Source organism: Dermacentor variabilis, chromosome 1 (assembly GCF_050947875.1).
Source record: "Dermacentor variabilis isolate Ectoservices chromosome 1, ASM5094787v1, whole genome shotgun sequence".
In the NCBI taxonomy this organism is placed as follows: Eukaryota; Metazoa; Arthropoda; class Arachnida; order Ixodida; family Ixodidae; genus Dermacentor; species Dermacentor variabilis.
In genome coordinates, this window is record NC_134568.1 from 275,330,503 (window position 1) to 275,356,101 (window position 25,599).

The window sequence follows — 25,599 nt, forward strand, 5'->3', positions numbered from 1 at the left end:
TGGTGTGCAGCTTTGCCGTAAGTAAGGCGTCGAGAGAAGAATTTTTGCGATTAATGAAGCAATGTGCAGAAAGAGAGATGTTGCCTGGCATTGTCTGTAAAAATGAAAACGCAAAAGAATTACATGCAACAACTTTATCGCCTTTACACAAAGCACACGTACACGAAGAAAAGGCAACAAGCAGCCGGTCCTTCTTTTACAAATCGTTCCGAGTTTAATAATGTTCCGAGACCTGTCGCCGCGCGGGCTACGGCTTATCGGCCGAACTTCCACGAGTATGGTCACTTAACAACCGTCACAAGTTATCCTTTTCATGCCCTTGTTATAGTAGGAGGCTTCAATTTGGAATCGTTGGTGAAGCATTGGAAAAGGCAAGTGCTACATTGCAAAGACCCTACACACAGCAAGGGGACACATAATGGAGAGCGCTGACTTGCAACCACAGCGTCTATGTATATTGTGCTGTCGATAATAGAATCTTAATGGATGGAAGTCAACGCCGCGTTTGTGTCTTCTTGCTGCGCCCTGTGTTTTTGGCGCTGTAGAAGTTCTTTGCTTTTTTCAGCTTTAACGCGTACTAAAAGTAGCAGTTACGGGCTAGTTTTACCTGATAAGCTGTCCTGGTGTTTAAGTTGATTGTACGTGTTTACGTTCGTTTTTTGTTTGGTTTTATTTTGTTTAGCCCAAAGGGTCGGCAAACAACAAAGTAAGCGCGGTCGATTATATCAGACATATGCCTTGGAAGGTGCTTACACTAGATAGATTTAGCTAGGGGATCAAGTGGATATGCTAGAAGTACGTGCCTGCTGCTGCTCCGTTCCACTTTAATTCTATGGGGTAAGGCACTATGAATGAGGAAAATTACTTGCGAAGTATTGGAACAATGAGTAGCTTTGTCACGCGAGCAAGAGGTTGTACACAGTTTGAGATCAGATCAGTGCGTGGAAATACTTATTGAGCCGGCTTGAGCCTTTCTGTGGAGTAATTGGTTAGTTTTTTATACAAGTTAAGGAAAGTGATAAACGGGAGATATTTCCTGCGCTATTTGACAGCCATAAACGAATTCGAGTTTTTACCCCCCCATCATATCTCTATTAAGAAATACCGAGCGATGTTATCATCATGCGGGTTTGCATAACAACATACAGGTTTCTATACAGGATCCCGTATGATCATGTGCTACGATGGGTATGAGCCACGTGTCTGTGTTTGTTTGTTTGTTTTATATTTGAATAGCGGGAGTGATCTCTGCCGACAAATATAACTGACAAACTCCTGCGACTGATAGATTGTCGCATGCAGCGCTCACCAAGGGATAACTTTCTGATTATGACCCAAGATGTCCTTTATAAGAGAAGTGTGTATTGAATCCTCTATTAGGAAAACCTTGCGAATTGCTGCGCAATTCGTCGTCCGGGGAAGGTCAATCATTATTTGTTCCAGAAGAAAGAATTTATCGATAGATTCGTTCTTGTATAAAGAAAATGGCAACTATATGCTTTGCACAGTTGCTATTTGTTTGCATTGTTGTTGTTTTTTTTTTCTTTTTCCGGGGACACTGACCTGAACCAAACACTTTAGTTGTTTGTTACCATGTGTGTTTATGCTTGCTACTTTTGTATGTTGCGTGCATGTGTACCATGTACTTGTGTGTCATTTCATGTGTCATCCTTGTCAACCAAAGTAGCATGCTAGGCCTCTGTCCAGGCGAACATCTACAGCACCAATTAATGAATATCTATCATACAGTGTGACCCAAAAGAAGGGCTCCATGTTCAAGAGCCGCGCTCATAATTCCTGATTCCTAATCCTCCATTTCTCTTAATTTGCGTTCCAGATACAGTTATGGTTCTCACGTCGTTAATAACGAGCGACGGCAGCAGAACAGTAAGGTGATCGAGTTTCTGTCATGCACACATCAGTATACTCTCGACAGGCCTTAGAAAAGTTGTCTAATCAACTCAAACTCTGCAACCAAACAGCCTAGTGTTATTTGCAGAATGTCGAACCGAGACTTTGTTCTTTCTACTGTGCCTTTCGGTTGACCGAAAACAGGTTAGTTCCTTCTCACCTCCGCAGAAAAAGAAACACTTCAGACTGGTTAGAACCGCTTCAAGTTTATTTGCATAACCGAAGATTAATTACACAAAAATAAAACAGCAGAAATTTATTATCTGGAAAAACTCGATGCCGCAGCTAACTTACAATGAGAGGTTACGCTGTTGCTTGTTCTTCAGGCCACACGTAGTCACAAAAAATTATGAAGATGAAAGACAAGTGCTGAAATATATGTGAAGCGACGCTTTATTGAGGGAGAGCGAGAATAGAATATATTGAGAAAAAGCAGACAGTCCTCATGCCTGTTACTGTGCTAAAGTGGAAATGGAAGAGGAGAAAAAAATAGGGGACTGAGGAGTAATGATGAGGTAGGAAGTAGGATGCGGTTATATAGACGTTCGTGCTCGAAGCGTGCTCACACGCTTGAATTTAGGTCTGTGTTAACAAAATATTCTAAGAGAGCCTTGATGGCTCGCTTCATTTATGTGTCACTGAGCGACTGACTGGCGCTAACAAAAATGTCAATGCCTGCCGTTCAAAGTCGTACTGGGGACAAGCAACAAGTATATGTACTCTACTGTCTCAGTAACATTGCACGCATCGCAGTCTGGCGAGTCCACATGTCGGATGTGATGCAGATATTTTCGCGTTAAAATGAAACCTATTCTCCTCCTGACACATTAAGTTGAAAACAGCACTGATGGTGCTGCTACTTATAAAACCATGGGAAGAGGGGTGTATTTACGTATAAGGTAGCTTACTTGAGCCATAAGTGCAAGCAATGCATGGATGAAAAGCTCGAGAAAAGGTGGCCAACCTGAACCGAAAGGCCTTTTTTTTTTCGTTTCGGTTTTGCTCTGGAGTGAAAGAGATAGTAGCGTTGCGGTTCAGTCCCGGTTCGAGCAAAAATAACGTTTTGTTTTCGTTTTTCGGCTTTGAGTTCAGTTCCGGTTCGATACCCTGGTTATTTGAATACATCTGCCAGGGCTATCGATCCTCTTCCTTGTCATTACTGACGTAAGATCTTCACAACAACTTTGTACCAACGCTGCCTCCCCTGTTGTCATCGAGAGGGTGAGCAAACAAAATAATCATGCCTCATGCACATAAACGTAGTCACTGATGTTCACATGCATTTATGCCCTTTGTTACCCCAGCTACACGCATTACACTACACTGGCATCTAAAATTCCAGTTGCTGCACATACAACGAACCTATTTTTGATCTACGTCATTATACATTAATTTGTATGATGGTGTGGTCACTGTGAAGCGGTTATCCTACGTATACACTGAGACTAAAGTGCGGATCTTGCCCCTTGCTAACGCTGGTCTTTGTTTTTATGCATGTATATTTTATCCTCTTCCCATCAGTTTAAAGGTGTGTTTGTAGCTGTTGATGGGATTGTCATAATTCTCAGTGTTGTTTTACTATGCCTGTAATACGGTTTTAATAGGTTTACGTGTCATAACGCCCAATTACTGTGCAGCATTTAGATTGCAATTTAGATGTTAAGTTTGCATGTTGCTCTAATGGAGAACTTATCCAATTGCATAAATCACACTTAACTTACTCTATTGCAGCTCTTTACTATTAATTACTACACAGGGTTGACTATACGAATATTTGAAACCGAACACGATGTTCACAGTCTTGCTAAAGCAGCTATCTGTGATTAGCAGTGCATATAAAGTAAAGGTTCGAGTTCGCACAGGTTGCGCACGAGGAAAGCCTCCGTGTGTTGTGCGCAGCGCGATCTCGAACGACTCAATCAGCGCCGGCTGCGGCGTGCGCAGGGCTGTCGGACGAGAGATCCAGCCGGACCTCCGCCCGCAGCTCGTCGCTGCTGGACTCGGACATCAGCAGCAGCATGTCGTCGACGCGGCGCATGATGCGCACCACGTCGTACGGCGACGATGGCGGCAGCAGCTACTCGTCCTCCACGGTGCGCCGGAGCTCGCGCCTCTCGGCGCTGGACGACGACGACATCGGGTCGAGCACGAGGCTGCAGAGCAGCGTGCGCACTTCGAGGCTGAGCTCCCGAAACGACGACGACTTTGGATCCTCCGCGATCACTCGAAGGGCCCTGGCCATATCGAGCGGTGACTCTTTCGAGAGCAGCCGCAAATCTTCGCTCACGTCGAGCATACTCGGCGAGTCCGTCGACAGCTCGGCGTCTCGTGCGCTGCGGCGCCTCAGCAAGGACGATGACAAGGAGAGCTTCACCAGCAAGCGCTCCAAGCTCGCGTCCAAGTCGTCCTTCGACGCCGACGAATCGAGCGCGTCCGTGCGCTACAGCAGCACCAAAATCACCAGCACCATAGAGTCGAGCGACCTCGGGGCCGCCAGCTACACGGCCAGCAAGGCCAGCTACAGCTACAGGGATTCGGCAGGCTCGGCCACAGAACCGGAAGCTGGGGTAAGTACTGTTTATCCTTTGCTCTCGCGACTAGCTTCCACCAGTTACATTCGGTTGCATTAGGACTTGCTTGGTGAGGCCGACAAAAGGGCCAGGGCTTGACCAATGGAACTGAACTGCGCAGCCAAAATGCATTGAGCAGATTTGAACATTCATCTCTACCCTCACTAGCGATTCGCTTCGCTCATTTCCTGTGCCTGCCGTGCTTGCGCCTTCTAACAATACTAGCTCTGTGTAAACTACAACTTAAATCAATCAAAAAGGAAACAAGGAAGGATATAAAGAAAAACAAAAGAAGAGAAAGGCACACACAAAACATGGCACCACACTATGAGTACTAGCATAACAGACGAGAGACTAGTCCCGTCGTTGACAAGAAATCACATCACAATTCCAGCAAATCTTTGTGAGCCTCATATCGAGTTGAAGCACGACCTTTCAGAAGCAAGAAAGTACTGAGCACAGCTCGGGCAATTAAGTTGCAGCAGCTTGCTCAGCAGCGCACAGCGTCAACTGCGAGTCGTTGCTATAAAATTATATACAGCTACAATTCAGCTAAAAGAACAATGCCTCTAATCGTGCAAGTAAGATTTATCATATATGAATGCCACTCACCGCTTAACAGGACGCTAGCCACAAAAAAGCCTATTTTATCGTCCTATAATATGTGAAGACGGGAATAGCAAATACGAAGAAGGCGCATTCTCCAAAATTGTGGTAATAAAATGCCCAGCACTAACAGCCCTATGTAAACTGTGTTAGCAGAAGTTCAGTAGCCAACTACTCACCACAAACAAATGGAAGAGAAACAGTATGCAAAATGAAAAGCACAGGTTAATATAACTGTACACATATTATTAGGGAGATCCTAAGCAATTCTCTATTTCCGAGTCACACACACCCGAACTAATGAAAAAAGAATCATAAAGGACACTGTCCCTTATATGCTATCCTACTATACACTCTTCCGTCAAAGCCACTTGTACGGATGCTGTTGCTTCACAGAGGTCACTGAACAGAAAGTCTCGAAATCACACAGACTAGCCCACTACGTCGTTTGCCTTTAAAATGAGTTGTGTTTACCTGAAGTCGTTATCCCGTGCTGCAGTCTATATGAAAACTGCACGACCTTGCTTGCAATTATGATACACTGGCAACTCTTAGCCCCTCACACCCTACTTTCACCACCTTCATCCAAAAATAAAAAAGAAAAAAAAACCGAGACATTTGTGCTATGTTCGTAATACCTGAAGTGTCTAAACGATTCACACTGGGGTGCATAAAATTGTTGTAGGAAGGCATTGCTTGAAAGGCACACAAACACATATAAGCTCCTGTGACGTCTCGCGAGGCCACCTTGTGCCTGATATACGCAGTCACATGAAACAAGTGTTCATGATCACTTTTAGGAGGCAAGTTCAATATAAGGTAAATTAAATTTAGGTCAATGTATATATTTTGCACGCTGGAGCAGTCCATAAAGTCAAGTTTCGGCCAATCGTGTTTGCGAACCTCTCACTAGTGAAGGCAATCGGCCAACGGCCGACGGTACTAGAGAGAGAGGCCTTCGTGAATTGCACCTCTGATCTCTATGTGGCCACACAAAAATGGCCGAATTGCTTACATTTAAAGCATGCGCTTATTCATTCTTCGATGTCATCAATGTCAAACATGCCTATCCTGCGCAGGCACTTGTAACAACTGTTTTTGAGTATGAACGTCATTGTCGCCCTTCGTAGCATGTGGCTGAGTTCTTGAGGGGGGGCTTACCTCATTCACAGATTCTGGTATCGCACTTCGTATACACTGAAACTCCTGATTCCACTCATCTTGTTGAGTCCCCGTTCTCCCCGCTCGCCTTTTGTGCCTTCAATTGTGTATTTATATCACTCCTTTATTCTTTTTACCTACCGTACTTAGCCCAACGCTATCGGTTAACTCCTCTCCTTCACCTAATTACCCTCTGCTCTATGCTCCATGAAAGAACCAAAAAACAGGGTCACCGTTTCTTGCTGTCCATTACCGTTTTCTGTTACTAAAGGGCTGTGAAGCATCTGTCGTCGATGTGAAGGCATTACGTAGGCCTGTTTGGGAAGCATAGTGAAAACAGAAAGTGCACTAGCCCGGACAAGAAGGAGAGCGAGCGGGATGATGGTCGTTCGTCCTTTCCTGACCTTTCTCCGCAAGCTAATAAAGAAGTGAAAGCGCCTTAGTAAGTATAACTATTGTGCTTGTAGTTCTGTTTGGTCATGTGTGGTCACGTGTGGTCATGAGTACACGGAGCAAACTGGGTGATATCCGAACGGTTCAGGGGACATCAAAATGCCTTAGGAGGCCCAGTGTGCTGTTCTGCCCTGAGGATGCACAGTCGACAACGCGGGTGAAAAGTAAGAGCTTTCGCACGCTTTAGCTCTGATCGGTCACGTAGACCAGCTGGCAAGATGACAGTAATCGCATAGACACAACAGGGTCAAAGTGTGTGATCCAACCCTCAGTAGCGCTACATGAGAATGAGATATCGGTTAAAGTGGTAGACCACGAAATTAGAGGGTATACCATTGTATGCTTCACTGGTTTCTGTAGTTTGTTGCACGATTTTATCTGAGCTCTTAGAGTTGTGACGTTCGCTTAATAAGACATTACAGGACGCAACTTCACTGTAATGAATATTTAAACGCCTTCATTTATATTGTATTATGTTTTCGAAATCAACCTTCAATTGACAAACGGCGCCTGGGTTGTGTTCTTCGCGTTCAATTCTTTTTGTTTTCTTTTGTCTTCTTGTCCTTATTTGCACAATGAATCGTGACCAACATGCCAAATATTCTCTTCTTGCTTCTTTCCCTTGTCTCAGCTACTGCGTTTTCTGATTTGAATATATTGCTGCAGCTTTGTCAACGAGGCTTTACTACTCCTCACTGCAAGTGCATCGAATCGTGCAGGGTCCAAAGAGGCTTTTGAAGTGCTTGCCATGCCGGTGCCTCTCGGCCTGCCAGGCGCGACCATGCAGCGCTGTTTTCATCTTATTTTTACCCATTGGTACTTCTGGATCATCAAGGAAATCCCTAAAGGCGTGCTCAAACAGCATAAGCAGCGAAAATTTTTGACGAATTCAAAACATAGCAAATGGTGTAGAGACATGTTGTTCACTGCATGCGGTCCACTCTTAAAGGGAACACAATGATGTGGAGGACGTGCGAATGTTTTTCTCTGGAAGTCTACAGTCGCCCGGCGTCGCCGCAGATGACGTAAGGATGGTGGCGCTGGCACCTTTCTACATTGCTCTGCATTGCGTTGAAGTAGCTTCATCTGACACTTGTTGCTAGAGTGCCAGCGAAGTCAGAGCCGCACAACAAGGGATTCTCTTTAACTATGTACCGCACAGTACTTCAGTGCGTCTTGAAAGAGGCGTGGAATGTTTTGTCGTCCCGTTGTCGACAAGCTGCAGTCAACTATAGATATTTTTGCGAATGACGACTATCAGTAAATGACTTACGGAAGCCTAACAACCTACAACAAAAAATAAACGTTTTTTTTTATGAAAACGAAAGAAAGAAACGTAGTCACCTTAACATGGTGACGGCTACTCTTTTTCACATGCGGAAACAACAATATAAACATATATGTAAGGAAATGAAGTGACACCATGCCATAGGGTCAGAAATCCACAGCACATAGTCCTGTAGGCCCATGGACATATCAATATAAAAGGCAAATGCAAGTTGCCCTACAATGAGTTTGTCACGAAGTCACAAACAAAGTAACAAGCACACAAGCGGCCGTGATGTAGACTGTGATGAGCATACAAACAGAGGACGAATTACGTGGAGTTAAAATAATGCACGCACAGAATACAAAAATAAGTATAACACTTAATATACAAGCGCTAATTAAGAAATAACAAAGGCAAGTTATAGTAAGATCATGTGATTATTCAGAACGATATATAGTACTTGTTATGGATGCCTGTCTCTTTGTAAAAATGTTCAAGTGTGTTCAATGTTTTTCGCTGTGCTATCTTCGATAGCCATGGGCCCAGCAATTTTGCGAGTGAGAAAGGTCGGTGAGGATCAATGGAATGTAGCTCTTGTTCTAGCTGCCGTCTTTGCGTCGCGTGTATATGGGGCATTCGAAGAGTAGATGGCGAACGTTCTGATCGTCGTGGCCACAGGAGCAAGTCGGGGAAGAAATCCGTTTTATGCGATATAGGAAATGTTTGGTGTATGCTGTCCCAAGGCACAGTCGATGAATTAGAGTCTCAGTGCTTTTCGAATGTTCTACATCCAGCTGGTACTTGAGTTGAGGGTCCACTTCTTAAAGAATTGGTTCGTTAGTATATTCATCAAACCAGGTTGACATACGCAAGTACTTCTTTAATACTCTCAATATAGGTTCCGTGTCCACTGATGATAAAGGGATGAGTCGAATTTCTGCATATTTATGGGCCGATTTTTCCATCGAGTCCGCTGATTCATTGCCTGCTATAATAGCATGTCCCGGGACTCCCTATAATATCACTTGATGCCTTCTTTCATTAACCTGAGTTAAACTGTTCTGTACAGCGTAAGTTACTCGTGCGTGTGGTTGGCTGTCATCAACATTTTCAAGACATGCTAAAGCCGATTCAGTACTGCGTAAGTTACTCGTGCGTGTGGTTGGCTGTCATCAGCCTATTCAAGACATGCTAAAGCCGATAAGGAGTCCATGCAAATTACCCACTTTAATGGTGTCTCATATGTCTTGATAAAATAAGTGGCTCGGAGAATTGCCACTAATTCCGCTATTGTTGGCGACGACGTGCGTCCTAGTCGACAAGCGCACTCTACATCTAAGGATAGTATAACATAGGCTGCAGTCGCACTTTTTTGATTACAGAACCGTCCTTGTAGACGTGACTAGATTGCTGGTACTTGTCAAACAGCTGATGTAACGCTAATTGTTTCTAATTGCTGCTAATGTGGAAACGTCGCTTTTTTATTATTTGTGAATAACATACTAAAGTATTACCTGCCAGTGACAATAAGGCGTATTGTGAAACTTAACAGAAAAGCACGCACACACAGAGACGCACCCTCCAACCACCTTGCACGCACACACACATGCAAAGAAACATCAGCACGGATATAAATACGCTTATTTCTGCTGTTTTGCCCCAACTGTTGAAATGACGATAGCGGTGCGCATTTCTACAGTTCACGCACATTGGAGTACCTTCGCCTTAGATACACTTTATTTTTGTTTTCGGAGACCAGAGCGGAACGGTACTGTTCCTACCAAATGGACCACTAACCTTCAAAGGACGCTGGTCGACTCTGGCCTGTAGGTAAGTAAGTACGGCAACTAATGAAACAAACGTACGTTGAGTAACGTTATACAGCAATTGTCTCCTAGCGGCGTATCAGGGGCTTCCGCGCTCGCAGATCAGGCCCTTTTTTTTTTTTTTTTTTTTTTTTTTATTGAAGTGAATGTTAGGAGAGGTTGGCGCCTTTATGTGGTGGCACCGGCTACTCCTTGTCACTTGGCTGACGAAACAAATTTGCGCAAAAAGGGAGAATAGCGACACTAAATATAACACTTAGTAGAACACCGGATCAATGAAAAATATACAGTCCAACAGTACATGAGTCGCAAAGTTCTGTGCATGAGTTCAGTCCACGTACGCATATATGAAGTCCGATGTTTCGAACAGCCAAAACACACAACAACACTTGTAATGCACTCCAAGTACAGGACAGAATTATATGTATTGCGTAAAAGTTGCGATCCCCACATAAACCAACTACGCACCACGAACAACGTTTATGTAACTCATTTAGCGTATTCGGATCATCTAAGACTTAATATTTCCCCAAAATGTTGGTCTCCTCTAAAAACTTGTTCAGAGCAAGAAGCGCTCTTTTTTGAAGGCCCGCAGTTGGCCATGGGCCGAGTATCTTTTTTAGAGTAAATGGTCTTCTGTCTAATATAAACAAATTAGCTTGCAGTACCGTTCTTTGTGTATCGTATTTCGAGCACTCGAGAAGAAGATGATGCACATCTTCGTCTGGATGGCCACAAGAACACTGCGGACTAGAGACACGTTTTATTCTGTACAAGAAGTGTCTCGTAAATGCAGTACCAAGACGCAGCCGGTGTACCAAAGTTTCAAATTTTCTGTTGTCTCTTAGAGTTTCCGGCATTGATAAGTTTATACATGGGTCTATTGAGTATAACTCCGAGTTCTTAGTTTGATGGTCAAACCAGGTAGTTTTGCTGAGACGACAAGAAATCTGTCTCAGGATCAGACGGACTTCACTACGCAATAGGGGAAGATTGGTTGTCTCTGCGTTATTGTGCGCTCGATTCGCAGCTGCGTCCGCTGCAGTATTACCAGGAATATTGCAGTGCCCAGGAATCCACTGAAATGCAATTACGTGATTCATTGCGCTTGCTTTTGTAAGTTCTTTGAGCGTTTCATACAATATCGAAGTGTTCAAAGAATTTTTCTTATTGCTCTGTAGTAATGTGAGAGCGGCTTGCGAGTCGCTAAAGATAACCCATTTTTGCGAATGTTTTTCTAAAGTTATGAAACGCAAAGCACACAGGATTGCAAATAGTTCTGCCATGGTGGAAGATGTCTCTCGGGATAATTTAAATGTTTGCTCTAGCGCTAAATGTGGAATGACGAATGCGGAAGTCGAGGAATTTTTACGACACGAACCATCTGTATAGACGTGGATGTACTGGGGATATAATGAGTAAATTTGGTAGAGTGCCAGTTGCTGTGCGGCTACTATGAACATGTCTCTCTTAGATATAATCCCGTCAACCGATAACTCTATTTTAGGGTATGTTAACATCCAGGGAGGGTAACTAACATCCACTTTGCATAATTCAAATCTTGGTAATAATGCTTTATGTTCTCGAACAACATCGTGAATTTTGCTTTTGTTTCTTTCGGTGAGCGCGAGATTTAATGGATGCTTCTCGTGTTGGGTTAAGATGCGATAAATATGTCGGCATGTTTCAACCGTTCGTATGACTGGAAATGGGGGGTGACGAGCTTCAGCAATTACTAAAGAACTCGAGGTAGCCTGCGGAACCCCAAGACACACTCGCAGCCCCCTTGCTAGTAAACGTTGAAGACGTTCCTCAGAAGTTTGCGATAAACCATGGAGAATAGGTGCCGAGTAAGCAATTTTTTGTTTTATGAGTGCGTTATGAATTTGTAGTAGCGAAGAGACTGATCCCCCCCACGTTGTGCCTGCGAGTCGCCGAAGTACGTTTATTGCTGCATTGGTCTGTTTTTCAATTGCGCGGATGTGTGAAGCCCATGTAAGTTGGCGGTCGAGAATAACTCCAAGAAATTTATGCTCTTTCACAAACATCAAAGCTTGCCCGTTAAGCCTAAGTTGGAAATTAATCAACTGTCGTCTAGTGAAAGGAAGTACGGCTGTCTTTGCATATGAAAGACTCATGCCTCTTTCTTTTAAAAAGGTGTCGATACTATCAAGGCCCTCTTGCAGCGTTGTTTGAATGTCTTGTATAATAGAACCAGAGGCCCATATGCAGATGTCATCTGCGTACAGAGAATACCGTAGACCAGACGGGAGCTTTTGTGGCAAGGCTGCCATGACACAATTGAATAAAAACGGACTGAGAACACTGCCCTGCGGAACGCCCTGCGTGATGCTGTGATAATTACTTTCTCCTTCTATTGTTTCCATAAATATTTTTCTATCTTTCAAGAAGTTTGACACCCATCGCAGCGTTCGACCGTGTAGGCCAAGCTCTAACATACCAGCAAGGACGTGTATGTGACTTACAGTGTCGAATGCTCTTTGAATATCTAAGAATACTGCTACTGTCACATTTCCGCAGCTTCGTTCATGTTCGACGTATGTGGCAATATCTAATACTGCATCCATTGTACAACGATTTTGTCGAAAACCGGTCATGTGGTCGGAAAACACATGTGTGTGTTCACACCACCATTGCAGTCGACTGTCTATCATCTTCTCCATTAGTTTGGAAAAACAGCTTGTGAGACTGACGGGTCGGTAGGAGTCAAGACAAAGTGGAGTCTTTCCTGGTTTTAGCACTGGAATTACCCGAGCTAATTTCCATGAATCCGGTAGAGTCTCTCTTATCCAGATATCATTAAATATCTCCAAAAGAGTCATTCTTCCTACTGGACCTAGGTTCTTTAACATCACATACGTAACACCATCTGGGCCTGCGGTTGTCTTTGTACGGCATGACGAAAGAGCACTTTTCAATTCATTTAAACTAAACTCACAATCAAGTTGTGGATGTTGTGACATAAAGCACGCACGAAGCTTCTGTTCTGCTAGTGTTGTCGAACTTGCAAATTGTAGGCAAGTAAACGGAAGTCCTGGTCTGGATATAAGTTGACAAAATTCGTCAGCAACAGATGTTTCCGGAGTGCTTCGAGCTACGGCAAGGGCTCGAAAGGGATGGCTCTGGGTAACTGGACCACTAAAAGATCGGACAACGGACCATATTCTGGGAACTGGAGTAAACGGAGACAACGACGCGCAGTATTCTCGCCATTTTCTTGTACCTAATTTTTGTAAGTGTCTGCGCGAAGTTGACTGAACCTTCTGTGCCATTTTGTAGTCGTCTAGCTTTCCACTGCGGCGGTAAGCCCGTTCTGCGCGCCTTCTAATTGCTCTTAGGCATTCATATTCGCCGTCGACTGCAGCGTATTCATTTGGAACAATGACTTGCTTTGTGCAGTTCTTGTAGGACTCACACAATGTATTTGCAAAACTTTGATAGTTCGGATTTTCACCCAATGAATTACTTAAAAGGTGCCGAAAACTTTGCCAATTAGTATACTTTGAGTAGCGGCGGGTCCCTTCACTCCGTATGAGGCGATGTTTGACCAGGATCGGAAAATGATCACTACCGTGCGTTTCTATGTCCGTTGACCATTCAACACCATCAAGAAGGTCTTGGGAGCAGAGCGTAACATCTATACAGCTTGAGTAACGAAACCCCCGCAAGAACGTTGGAGAGCTGTCATTTAACACAATCAGATTACTTTTTTCTGCGGCAGACTCTATAATGCTTCCACGGGAATCATTATATTCACTGCCCCAGATGACGTTATGTGCGTTGAAGTCCCCACAAACCAGCACATGTGAGTTTGCGATACCAAACACATTCACCAAGCTGTCTACTGATATTTTGGTAGAACATTGTAGATAAATACTGATCACTGTGACGCTTGTATTTCTAAAAGATATCTTGCATGCTACGAACTCCGGTATGTTTGAATCGCTCGACTGTATTAAATAGGACGGCAGGTCTTTTCTCACGCATAACATCGCTCTACTACTTCCAGCAATGCGCGATGATTTATATAAAACATAGTTCGAAAGACGAAAGTCATCTCGTACGCGTGCTTCCTGTATGCATAAAACAGGAAAGTTATGTTGAGCTATTAGTTTGCGAAAATCAGCTGACTTATTTCGAAGGCTGTTAGCATTCCACTGAAATATGAAAACATTGTTGTAACGATTATTCATTGTAAGCCTGCAGTGCAGCTGTTGGTGGTTGTGGAAGCACCAACGATTCCATAGAAAGCAGTGCTTTTACCTCTGGAAGGTTGTTTGCGTGTGGAATGGCACTGAGAATTGCACGCAGAGCTGTGAATAGCACGGGCAGGATCATCTGTGCCACGGGTAAAGACGCGTAATCACCAAACGACGCTGAAGCTCCATGTGTGCTCGAAGCAGGTCGCTGAAGAGCTGACTGAGATGGTCGCTGGTATGACAGGTGTGGTTGAGGCGAATGTTGAGGTAGTCGCTCAGATGTTAGGCGAGGCTGCTGTGTCAGTGGTACAGGGCGTTGTTTAGAAGGTCGGCTAAGTTCACTCGAAGCCTGAGCAAGATGAGTAGTGTTCTCTGGAGGTGGATCGTGTCGCTCGCTGCCAGAATGTTGTCGACCTGAGTGCTTTAGAGCTGCAGAATAGTTCATATTGACCACTTGCTCTTTCTCTTTGTTGGCAGTTGGAGGCGCGCATCTTACAGCTTCAAGGTTGGGTGGGGGCGCATTACGAGGAGGCAGCCTTCCGTATTTCGACTCATGTCTGCGCAACCTTGAGGCAGCTCTGCTCTGAGGGCACCCGGAGAAGGAAGCTGTGTGGTTTCCGCCACAGTTGGCACACTTTGGCTGACACACAGACTTGCACTCTGAATGGTCGTGGTCTTCTGAGCATATCTTGCAGCGACGTGGACTGCGGCAGTTCTTCGATAGATGTCCAAATCTCTGGCAGTTGTAGCATCTCAGAGCAGGGCCGTGATATTCTTCTACGGGATGACTCGTGAAACCTAGATGCACTCGTTGCGGCATTGGTTTATCTTCTCTGAAATGGAGAATGACAGATCTCAGAGGGCGTGATTCTACCGCTCCATCTTCTTGGCGATTGTAGCGTGCCTGACGACGGGCAGATGTCACGCCAAAGTCCTTCAGGAAGTCAACCAGTTGTTCTTCTGTATACTCAACTGGCACATGGCGTATCTTGCCGACATTCTTGGTATAAGATGCCGGAATGAATGGTTTGACTCCCAAACCAGCCACTTCGCTCATCGACAGAAGATGTCTCGCAGATGAGACTGAAGTAACGTTGACAGCGAAACTTCCATCTCTGTTCACGCGGAATGACTGTACTTTCTCCTTTGCCGCGGAGACAATTTCCGACGCAGCGCGGTTTGGATTTACTTGCCAGAAATTGCGCCCTTCCTGTGAGGGTCGAAAAACAACTGGAATTCCCTCAGGCCGCTTCTTTTTATACGATACCAAGGAGAACGGCGTGTCATCGCAGTCTATGTCTTCATCTTCACTTAGCTCATAGGTAGATGTCTTGTCGTCGTCAACCCGTGGTTTCTTGGCTTCACTTTCGCTTGTCTCAGCCATATTCACTGAAGGTCCACTGGAAGGTAGGGCAGCGTTGAAAACCAGCGTCGCCGGCTTGATGACATTGATGACATCAGGCCCTTATTTTGCCCTTTTGCTTGTAAAGACGCTGTTAGCTTAACAGTAGTGTTCAATGCGCTCCCATTCTTTTTGGCAAAACCAAACGCCCGGGAAGGACTAGGCGCTGCGGGTGAAGTATGATACTTCTTTTTTGTCACCGATCGCCCCTCTGAAGTCTTCAATCCAATAAAGTTAGAACAATGCTTGACACATAGCCTTGATTTTCTCTATCACTTAGTGCTGCAGGCGATTGAAAACGTTTTATTGTAGGCCTCCTTTGATACCACAACTGAAAACGATAGGTCCGCCGAGACAGATGTACGTTTATAGTTTGTTGCTCTATCACTATGAAACAAGAACTATGAGAAAAGGCGGAAACGGCTATGAGAAAAGGAGGCAGTGCAATCCGAAAGCTTGTAATACTACTCAACGTGTAGTATAATTAGAGGGATGAAAGCTAGAAACTAGAAGAAGAGAAAAGAAAAAAGAGAGACACACGCGGACCTACATTTAAACACACACATTAACACTCAAACCCTACGTAATTTAGAGAGACGTACCGAAGCCTGTATCACTCAAGAATACCAGAAGTACCCTTACTGGGCTCAACGCACAGGCAGCACAGTGCTATGGTCTAAGGACGTCCAGCAGCAGACGGCGCCTGTCATAACTTGTGTTTAAAGCGTCCTTTAAGACAGCCCTTGAGGTTGTAAAGCATCTGCAGGTGCACTTCATTTGTCCAAGTCTTCGTCAACACTGGAAGTGTAATAAACGCAAGTGAGTTTTAAGTAGTGATTCATGTAAGCAGCATTCGGGCGAATGAGATGCATGCGTATAATATCGTGCTTACCGAGTCAACGCGGCACACAACCACGGTCAAGCGATTATGGAGCCGCATTGTCGCTTCGCATTACACGATAGGCTACGCTGAGAGTGCAACACAACCGGTGACACAAAAGCTACGGCAGCTTAAGTATGGTATTAGGATAAATTGAGGTGAGCCACCACAAGATGGGGGGGGGGGGCAGTTCTGGCAGCACGGTGATTTACACTGTCCGTTATACCATAGTGAGCGGGCAAACATTGTGGCACAGCACTGTGGCTCAAGCTAAAGGCCATTGTATGTAACCATTTAATGTCTGCAATTAGTTGCCGGTTATTATCTGTAATTACTTGCGGTGACCTCAAATATTGCAGACACCCGCGAATTACTAAAATCCACCTATGGTAAATCGGTTGTCGCAAAATCTAAGAGAAGGCTGACCACCCTGCCGCCAGCTTTGGTTCATGTCCCGCGGCTGAATACTTTTACGCTGCAACGAATGCAATAAATGGCATGTGCCCGTATAACGTAAGGATTCCTTTCACAAGAACCGATTTTTTATCAACCACCACTCCCGACCGCCCTATCTCACCGATAACGGAGGTGAAGCGCAGCTCCGAGCACTGACGAAGGGCTAAAAGTATTACAATAAAATCATTAAATTGTCCTGGCTATGCAATGCGAGTAGATCACGACGAACATTAGCATCGCCCAATAAAATGTGTTAAATGCCCTTTCGTTTTATTCCTAGTGACCTTATCACTGCGAGTAGCATGAGTGGCACTTTCCTGGGCATGAGTGCCTGCACTCTTCCTTTTTCCGAATGTCACATTAGCCTTGAATACTCACATTTCTCACTCTTGCTTAACGTCGGAGTTAGGAAAATAAACTCAATGCGCTCGTTCCATCTTTTTTTAACTATATCGCGCAATCATATTTGTGGAGAAGCATGTCTGTGGTGCAGCATCTGTATATAGCACCACAGTACTGCCGTCGGCAGAAACTTCATCCGCGCAGACGGAAGGGATTGTCATTTGCTTTGTCGGAAGCCCACCTGATCATCTGAAAGCATTATCAGAGTAATGCCGGCTGGTTAAGTCGTCGCTTGCATATAGTGCTAAAGGCCCAAGAGAAGAACTGACAGGAGCAGGCTACCGCGAAGCATCGAGAAGATTAAGAAAGAAATCACGAAGGCGCTTGAGCAGTACAGCCTGATACAGGATGCCTTCGTCGCTGCATGTTCGATTAGTGAAGAGAAACCTTTAATACACAAAATACTGAATGTACCGCATCTTCCATAGATGTCTCGATTTTCTACAGAATATTTTTGGGTGGTAAGGTTCGACCTAGCAATCTTGCAAACGTGCGCTCAATTTTCAGACAGTGAACCAGCACTGAGGGCTTGTTCCTCCGGCAGTGCCGCACTTCGCGCCAATGTGAACAATCGCGGCCGCCTTACACAAGTAACATATTTTCCCTCGTGCATTTGTTCAAAAAAGTTTTAAAACAAAACAAAGTGTATCAAAAATTTTATAAACAAAATTACCATCGTTTTTTGTCAAGTGTAAGCAAGAAAATACGCAAAAGGGGACATCTACCGCGACTACAGATAAGGCATTTTCGGCAAGTTAAGCTGTCGCTTTGATGACAATTGTTAGAAAACTGTCCACCGTAGAGGAAAAAATGGCAACGTCAGACTTGAAGTGAATGTAAGAATGAAAAGTTCTAAGAAGGCCGGTCGCCCACGGTGCTCTTTTAGTTGATAACTAAGCACATATCTGAGTGTTTGTACATCGTAGAAGTAGACCACGAAAGATTCACGACCTAAAAATGCAAATATTAAGCTGATCCTGTTAGAGCCTTCGAGTTGACCAAAGCCGTAATACGTGAAAAAGTCTAGATTCACTTCTACCGGCGGCTTACTTTTGAGTATTCATGCGCTTTCTTTCTCGGTTTTGGAATTTTTGTGAACTATCAATGTCATGGTTGACGAATTGACGAAAAGCGCTTAGTTTTCCCATTTTCTTTTTAATGCATTACTTAGTTTTTAGAGCGCACCGACATACATATCAAAGGGGTAGCGATAAGCGGGTAGCTTAAGTGAAACGAAAGCTTAAACTGCGTAACGAAAGCTCCATGCACACACAACGCCTTATCGAAGGATAGCAAAATCGTAAGGATACACATCCTATGTTTTGGAGCGGGGAGACAGTTTAGTAGAATTATATCACTCATGACAGGACAGGTTATATACAACATGCTCACTAGTCTTTCTTTAATTATATCTGTATGGAAACTGATACTGACTGCTTTTCTCCAAGAAAATATAAAAAGCGTTGAATGAAAAAAGTTTATTCTGATTAATTTTTTGCCCAATATTGTATACTGTATCCGTTCATTTATTACTATCAAGCAAGCGTCGGTCATGAGATCCGTCAGCCCCGTGCGACGAAGCGTCGCAGCGAAATGTGCAGAAGCACCGCGTAGGCAAAGCGCACACTAAGGAGCGTCGTCTTCTGCTTGAGGCTATGCTCTGAAAAGCGCAGTTTATTTCCTGCTATGACGAGGAAAAGTTCGATATGTAACAAAGTACAATATGTGATACCTTTGTGACATGAAAAGATAAAGTAAGGCTGGATTTCTAAAAAAAATACGTTTACTTGTCAATTGAACCACTCTGAAAGAACTAATGAGGACAGTGGTCAGTTATATTTTCTTTCTTTTACTTCACTGAATCCACTAGGAAATGGCACATTGCCCATGCGCACAGTGAAGCTCTGTGCAGGTCATGGAGGAAAGAAACAAATAGGAGATGCCCTGACGTCGCGTTCTTGAAGCCAGAAGTGCAGACATTTTGGTGTGAGATCTCCCTTTGCGTCTCCATCCAGCTCGCCGGAGCGCGTAGGCGGCAGTTTTGGACTGGCGTTGTGACGAGCCGCCGGAGGTGTGCGCTCCTGACTTGCGTCAAAACAAAACCTACGAAACTTCTGTAACAGTTATAGGGAAGCAGACGCGGTCCTGTGTTTTTCCGTGGCGCGTTGACGAAGATGACGAAGACCCGCGCCGTGATTACGTGTTGCTGACTGACACTCACACTCCTAGGCCCGAAACACAACTTTTAAGCTCACATACCAGACTCCAAACACAGCTTGTCTGACGAACTTCACGCGTTTTGTGCTGAAAATTCTCAAGTCACTTTTCGGAGGCCGGGAGCAGCAGCAAGAGCTTCACGAACGCTGTTGCTATGGCAACCAGGATGTTTGGCATACCCGTCCCAGTGCTCCTTTGCGAAAAACACCACGTGACTTCCGCCACACTCTCTTCAACTCATCTGGGCTGACCGGGGCCTCTCCTACGCTTTCCTTCCTCCAGTGTGCAGGTCAGTCCTGCTCCTGCATTTCCCTGCTCAGTAATTGGCCGAAATAAGGTGAGAAGTCCATTGCACATACGAACGGCTCAGTTTGCTGGTATAGTGCGATGCTCGTTCGATTTCATTGAAATTTCTTATTTACTTCTTTGTAATATCTCTTTTCTATTATCTTTTATTGCCCACACACCTTTTCCCCAGCACAGAGTAGCCAGCCAGTCTGAGAACTGGCTAACCTCCCTGACTTTCTGTCTATTTCTCCGCCTCCTCCTCCTCCTCCTCCTGCTCCTCTTCTGGGCTTCAAACATACATCGAAGCGTTCAAATTTTATAGATTGATTCAGTATACAGAGAAAGTAGATATACTGTGACGCAGCAGTTATCACGACGTTTATTATGCGTCGGAGATGCGGCGAACCGATCACAAGCGCCACAAGCGATGATGAAGTAGAATCCCATGTGAACCCCACATGATGATGATCATGTACAGATGACAAAGAATGTCTTATAAATGCCCACAATATTAAGTAATGCGTAAATTGAAGAGCCAGGCGAGCATGGGAGTTAATTAGCAAATGTCAGGCGTTTGCGGGCATTACTTACAATTTTTACCTATAATAAATCCAACGAGGGTGTCGGCTGCAATGTGGATGTCGATTTCACTGCAGCGGAACAGTGGCGCCACCTATCATAGCTACGCTAAACACCATGCTTTCGCCGTAGCCGTGACAGATGGCGCCAGCGTTTTGCTCTAGCGGAATAAAAAAATGTGGCAGTTTCGCCCTACAGGCGAATCACTGATTGCGATAGCAAATTAGTAGACAGCTATACGAAGTAAGGATAGTAGATTTATCGGCTGTGTAAACTTGGAAAAATTCGCTTACCAAATAAATTAACAAGCAAGGTGCCACGCGCACACAGGTAAACATGAACACGTCTCACTCGATGACCGGGGAGACTCGCTATCAAAAGGCTGGAGTGAGGAAGCGCGGCAGCAGCAACGGGTGAATTGACCTTCCTGCTCCGTCGCCCTTCAACGTGAACTAAGCGTCGAAAGCACAGCGCGTACGAAGCTACTAGCACTCGGCGCACTTAGCACACATTGCAGATCGCTTTCAAGATATGGGTGCCTGCGCGGCGCGCTGTACGCAGCAGCCATCAGAGTAGAACGCCCCCCCCCCCCCCGCCCACGTCTCTGCCCTCCCCTCAGTGCTTCGCGCGCGACGGGACATCGATTCGCGAACAAAGAAAAAAAAAATCCTAAATAATAGCCATAAAAAATATGTGATCTTATTTATTTATTTATTTATTTGTCGACGCGAGGTGGCGTCAAGTCCCAGAGAGGCCTTCCACATGCATGCCATTCATTGGGCTCGAAACTGTCTGAGCTGTCAACGCAGACTATCTCAATGCTGGCCAAAGTTGGAACGCATCCTTAGATCGGGAGATTAGAGCTAAGGATGTGAACCCTGATGTGAACCAAAGGGGAGATTGACGCGCACTCGAGAATCGCCTGGTAGACGACATGGACGCATCCGGGGTACATTGGGCCCAGGCGCACAGTCCCGGCTGCTTCATCAACCAGCTCTACCATACGGCGCGCACCGACCAAGCCGTCGGCACGCGCACACTGCACATGTACACAACGGCATTTTACACAGATATTTTTTATACCTCCATGTCTGTTCATACTGGCGCTGTTGTTTTCAACAAAACCATCTTGACGCACATTGGCGCCCTCCCCGCTTGTGCCCATTCTGTGGAGACGATGAGACAAACCATCACCTTTTAACCAAAAAAAATATATTAGAAGCATCGTTCAGACAAATTGGTATAATTTTTTTCAATGCTGATATTCTTTCTCTCGGAGATTGCTCTCTTGGACACGGTCAATGCTTGCTCAGCTGGGGAGGTCTTCGTTATATTTTTTTATTTGAAAGCGATTTTCTTATTTAACTTTTCGGTCGATCTTTATCATTCATTTTCTCAGAAAACTTTCTGCTGTTTTTAAGTATAACTAAGCTTCTAACGCCATGTGACTCTTGGTCAGTGCCCCACAGAGGGTACGCGCTATCTATCGGTAACGGAAAACCAAATTAAACCTTGCTAAACTTATTGTCGCTGCCGAAGAAGGAAGAAAACAGTGAGCGGAAACCGCGGTACTATCCCTTGCACAGACTTCCTGCGGGGCTTTTGCATGTATCGTTATGTCGGGAAGTAGGAGAGTTAGACTAGCCAAGACACTTGAAGACGCGTCTGGCGACTATTGTTCCGACGCTCAAGATGGTTTAACCTCTCCTAAAACAGCAAGTAATATTCTCTCTTTCTTCTCGTATCATTATGCAAGACTTTTGCTTACAGCATGAGCAATCGTACTTAGCCAAACAGTTGCACAGAACGCGAACAGCACCGCGACGCTCTCGCTTAAGTTGGAGAAAAGATCGTTGATCACTGTGCATCCGTTTCAATTTTTGTTCCCCTTTTCTTTATTTATTTATTTGCTATGAGTGAGTAAACATCAATGCAAGGTGTATTACTGAAGAAGCACAAACTTTTAGGAAAGATTTCGTTTCATAAAAGTGTTATTTAACAGCCAACACGAGGTTTTAGAGGAAGACACGTTCAAAACTAGTCAGATTGTTTCCTAGAATTAAGTAAACACTTATTTTGAGGACACGAAAGGAAGGTAACTGATTGATGAATGAAGATTACGCATTCGGCAATTTGTCGTCTTCAATTTTTCGGCAATTTGTCGTCCGAAAGTGGGAGTCAGCCAGCTCAGCTGAAAACCATCGCAAAGCCAAATCGTCCAGACAGCGGCATTCCAATGGTGTCAGAGTGGGTTTTACAAAGCCCGCATAACCAGATTTTCTTGCATATTTATGGTATGTAAGCAACTACACCACAACCAAGGAGGTTTAAAAACGTTTTGCTGGTGTAGGAATGATATTGCCAAGGTGAAGCCAGACCGGCGCCATTTTATAAACGTTATCTTATAGCGAATGAAAAGAGACGCCTATCGCATATTCCTCGTGAGTTTAACATGGCTTATATTGTTGTACAGATACTAGTCGACGTGTACCTTTGGGTTACTGGTTTTAGGATGAAGCCTGAATGTCTTGGCAAATCTTATTGGCGATAACGTCATCAATACTCAGGCGAAGATAATATTTTCGTCGGGAACAAGCAGATGTTCTGATTAGCACAGCATTTAAAATAACTGAGTGAGTACACTTGATCTCTAAGCGGACATCACGTCCTAATTCAGAAGTGAAGTAGGGGCAAGCGTTGGCTTCACCTCTTCAAGAAAGAAGCAACAGGAGCTTCCACTCTAGGAATTTTTTTAAACCGCCTTGACCGCCACCTCCGCCAGTTTCCGTGATTTTTAGGCCGGTGCTTCCCCCTGCCAGTCACTCAACGAACCAGCCTCTCTGACGCAACGATGACGTTGTTGCTTGGGTACAAGCAAGGTATTCGAACGTCACTTTCACTTTTGGCACCACACCCCGGCTTGAAGAGCTGGAGTCTGCTAAGTTTAGAATCAGACGCATAAGAAAGAAATAAGAAAATAAAGCATATACCTGTTTCAGAGAACAGCATAACAACATCACCTGCCTCGGCTTGCTTCTGAATTTGCGCCATAGGTGTCGCTCGAATTCAACGTTAGAAAGCTGTGAATGTCATGAACGGTATCCGCGTCTGAAACTAATTTAATGTGGTTCTATTGACGCGATATATCACATCGCATTCTTTTGTGCCAAGCATAGCCAGTTTGTCCTTACAGTGGTTGTTTGACAGGTTATTATTATTATTATTATTATTATTATTATTATTATTATTATTATTATTATTATTATTATTATTATTATTATTATTGTTGTTGTTGTTGTTGTTGTTGTTGTTGTCGTCGTTGTTGTTATTATTTGTTGTTCCTGGGTACGGTAAATGAACGACAATGATTTACTGATTAATTAATTAATTAATAGTTACAGAAAGGCAATTACGCCACTAATCAATTAATTAATTATACACTTCCATATGGTTTGTGTTTATTTCGCCATATGCAACAGACCTTCATACTTCTGCACTCATCCCTTCAAAGAAAACGAACTTCAGACACACCACCGGCTGCTATGGCACACACAGTCGTCCCCTCTCCTTCAGCGTTTCTTATCCTCTCTCTCCTTCTTATCAGTTTCTTCACATGAATGTGCAGCCAACCTGAAAAGAACAGTCACACCAGTCACAAATGACTGCGATGATAACGTTTCTCGCAGAAACCCCACGTCAATAAACCCATCAGCAATCTCGTAAATAAAGAGCAAAACGAAAAAGGTCGATGTTCACAAACACGCATAACGTAATGCTAAGGAGATATGTTGCAGGAGTCACTCAAGGCAGTCACAGGTTTGTTTGCTGAAAAAATGGGGGAAAAAAACGATAAAGCCTGTTAGGAACGGAAATTTCGCGTTTGTAGTGTGATCGTTGTTAGCTCCCTTCAAAATGAAGCGCGTTCTTCCTGTTTTGACCCAAAAGGAAGACAACCATGCGAATGACACTCTGGAAAATCACGGACTTGGCCTCTCGATTGACCGCGACGTATTACATTTTGCGATACACAAGCCCTGTCAACGGTCCTAGCAGCGACTTCTTATGAACGGAAGCATTGATACAGGTTAATCTGTATTCTGCCCACGTCATTACTGTATTTTAATGGATATTAAACCTTTAAGAAAGGTTGTTGAAGAAGGGCTATTGTCCTCGCATTTACTAACGACCGACATGTAATCTCTTTTTCAGAAGTTCACAGGTCACTAAGCTGACCGTGGCCAATGCGATAAGGCATATACGGCATCCCCAGCGCTCTAAATATAGGCAGCCTGAGGAAACCTTGAAGAAAAAAAGAAATGTTCATGTTAACAGGGCTTAACAAAGTCTGTAAGCATATCACTCCATATCACCCTTTCTGGTGCCACAGAAGGCTGTTATGAATTTAGTGTTTGGTGTTATCGACTTTTTACTTTTGGTATATTTGTTTTTGTTGGTTTTTGTTGGTATTTTGTTTTTATGGCAGCTAATCCGTCTTATAAGAGCTACCAGCCTGAAAATATTTCTACTTGTACTAGGCAGTGTGAGTGGAATGGGAAAGCCGGATACCGAGGCTCTCCAAAAGCTGGCTCAAAGAAGAAAAAAATTAGTTTTTTTTACGCTTATCGCTATGTCTGCTTTTGGTAACAATTTGTTACTATTCTTATGAAACACGTTACCTCTCATAAACACAAACTTACGAAAAGTAGAAATAGGAAACACAAGCACTATTCACAACAGTCGTCTGTGTCACCAGAGACGAGGATATGTTGTTATGGAGTAACAGACTTCGTTAAGCCGCCTTACTTTGAGCATTTTTTTTTCTTGGACAGTTTGTTGCCATTTGCGTACAAATGTAAATTTTGATTTTTTTTTTATTATTGAACGTGGTACACTACTGAATTGTGAATAAGACAAATCTACCATTAATCACACGACGTTCCGTCGTTTCCTGGCTAGAGATCAGTAGCCACGACACAATTTCTAATTACACAATTTTTTCTCTAAGATTTAACGTTTTACAAAGCTGAAAATAAAGACGTACTGTTCAAATTTTATTTAGCAAATTCACATAATGGGGGGGGGGCGCCGTCCTACCTCTATGCACGATATATTTTTATCGAAAAATGAATTCTGTGTGCTCAGATTATCGTATTGTGAATTCTGAGTGCTCAGTTATATTATTCTGAAAATAAACCAACCAGCCCCTTTGAACACACTGTTATCTTATTGTGTTCGTTTAACTTAGGTCTTCAATGTCATGAGGTGACAGTGCAATGCGTATTTGCTGTTTCTTGTGACTGTGCCATTATTTATTGCATACAACACATTCTAGCAACTTCAGAACTTTTGAGGTGAGGC

The 25,599-nt window shown here is 44.1% G+C and overlaps 1 protein-coding gene across 8 annotated transcripts in view; it reads left to right on the plus strand.

The window, feature by feature from the left end:
• Obsc (Obscurin) overlaps positions 1 to 25,599 on the plus strand; it is a 220,812-nt gene that overhangs the window by 41,973 nt on the left and 153,240 nt on the right. For all 8 annotated transcript variants that reach the window (XM_075676117.1, XM_075676126.1, XM_075676164.1 and 5 more), the window contains exon 3: positions 3,856 to 4,478. In XM_075676117.1, coding sequence (XP_075532232.1) covers positions 3,856 to 4,478 — 623 coding nt within the window. The remainder of the gene's footprint in view (positions 1 to 3,855; positions 4,479 to 25,599) is intronic.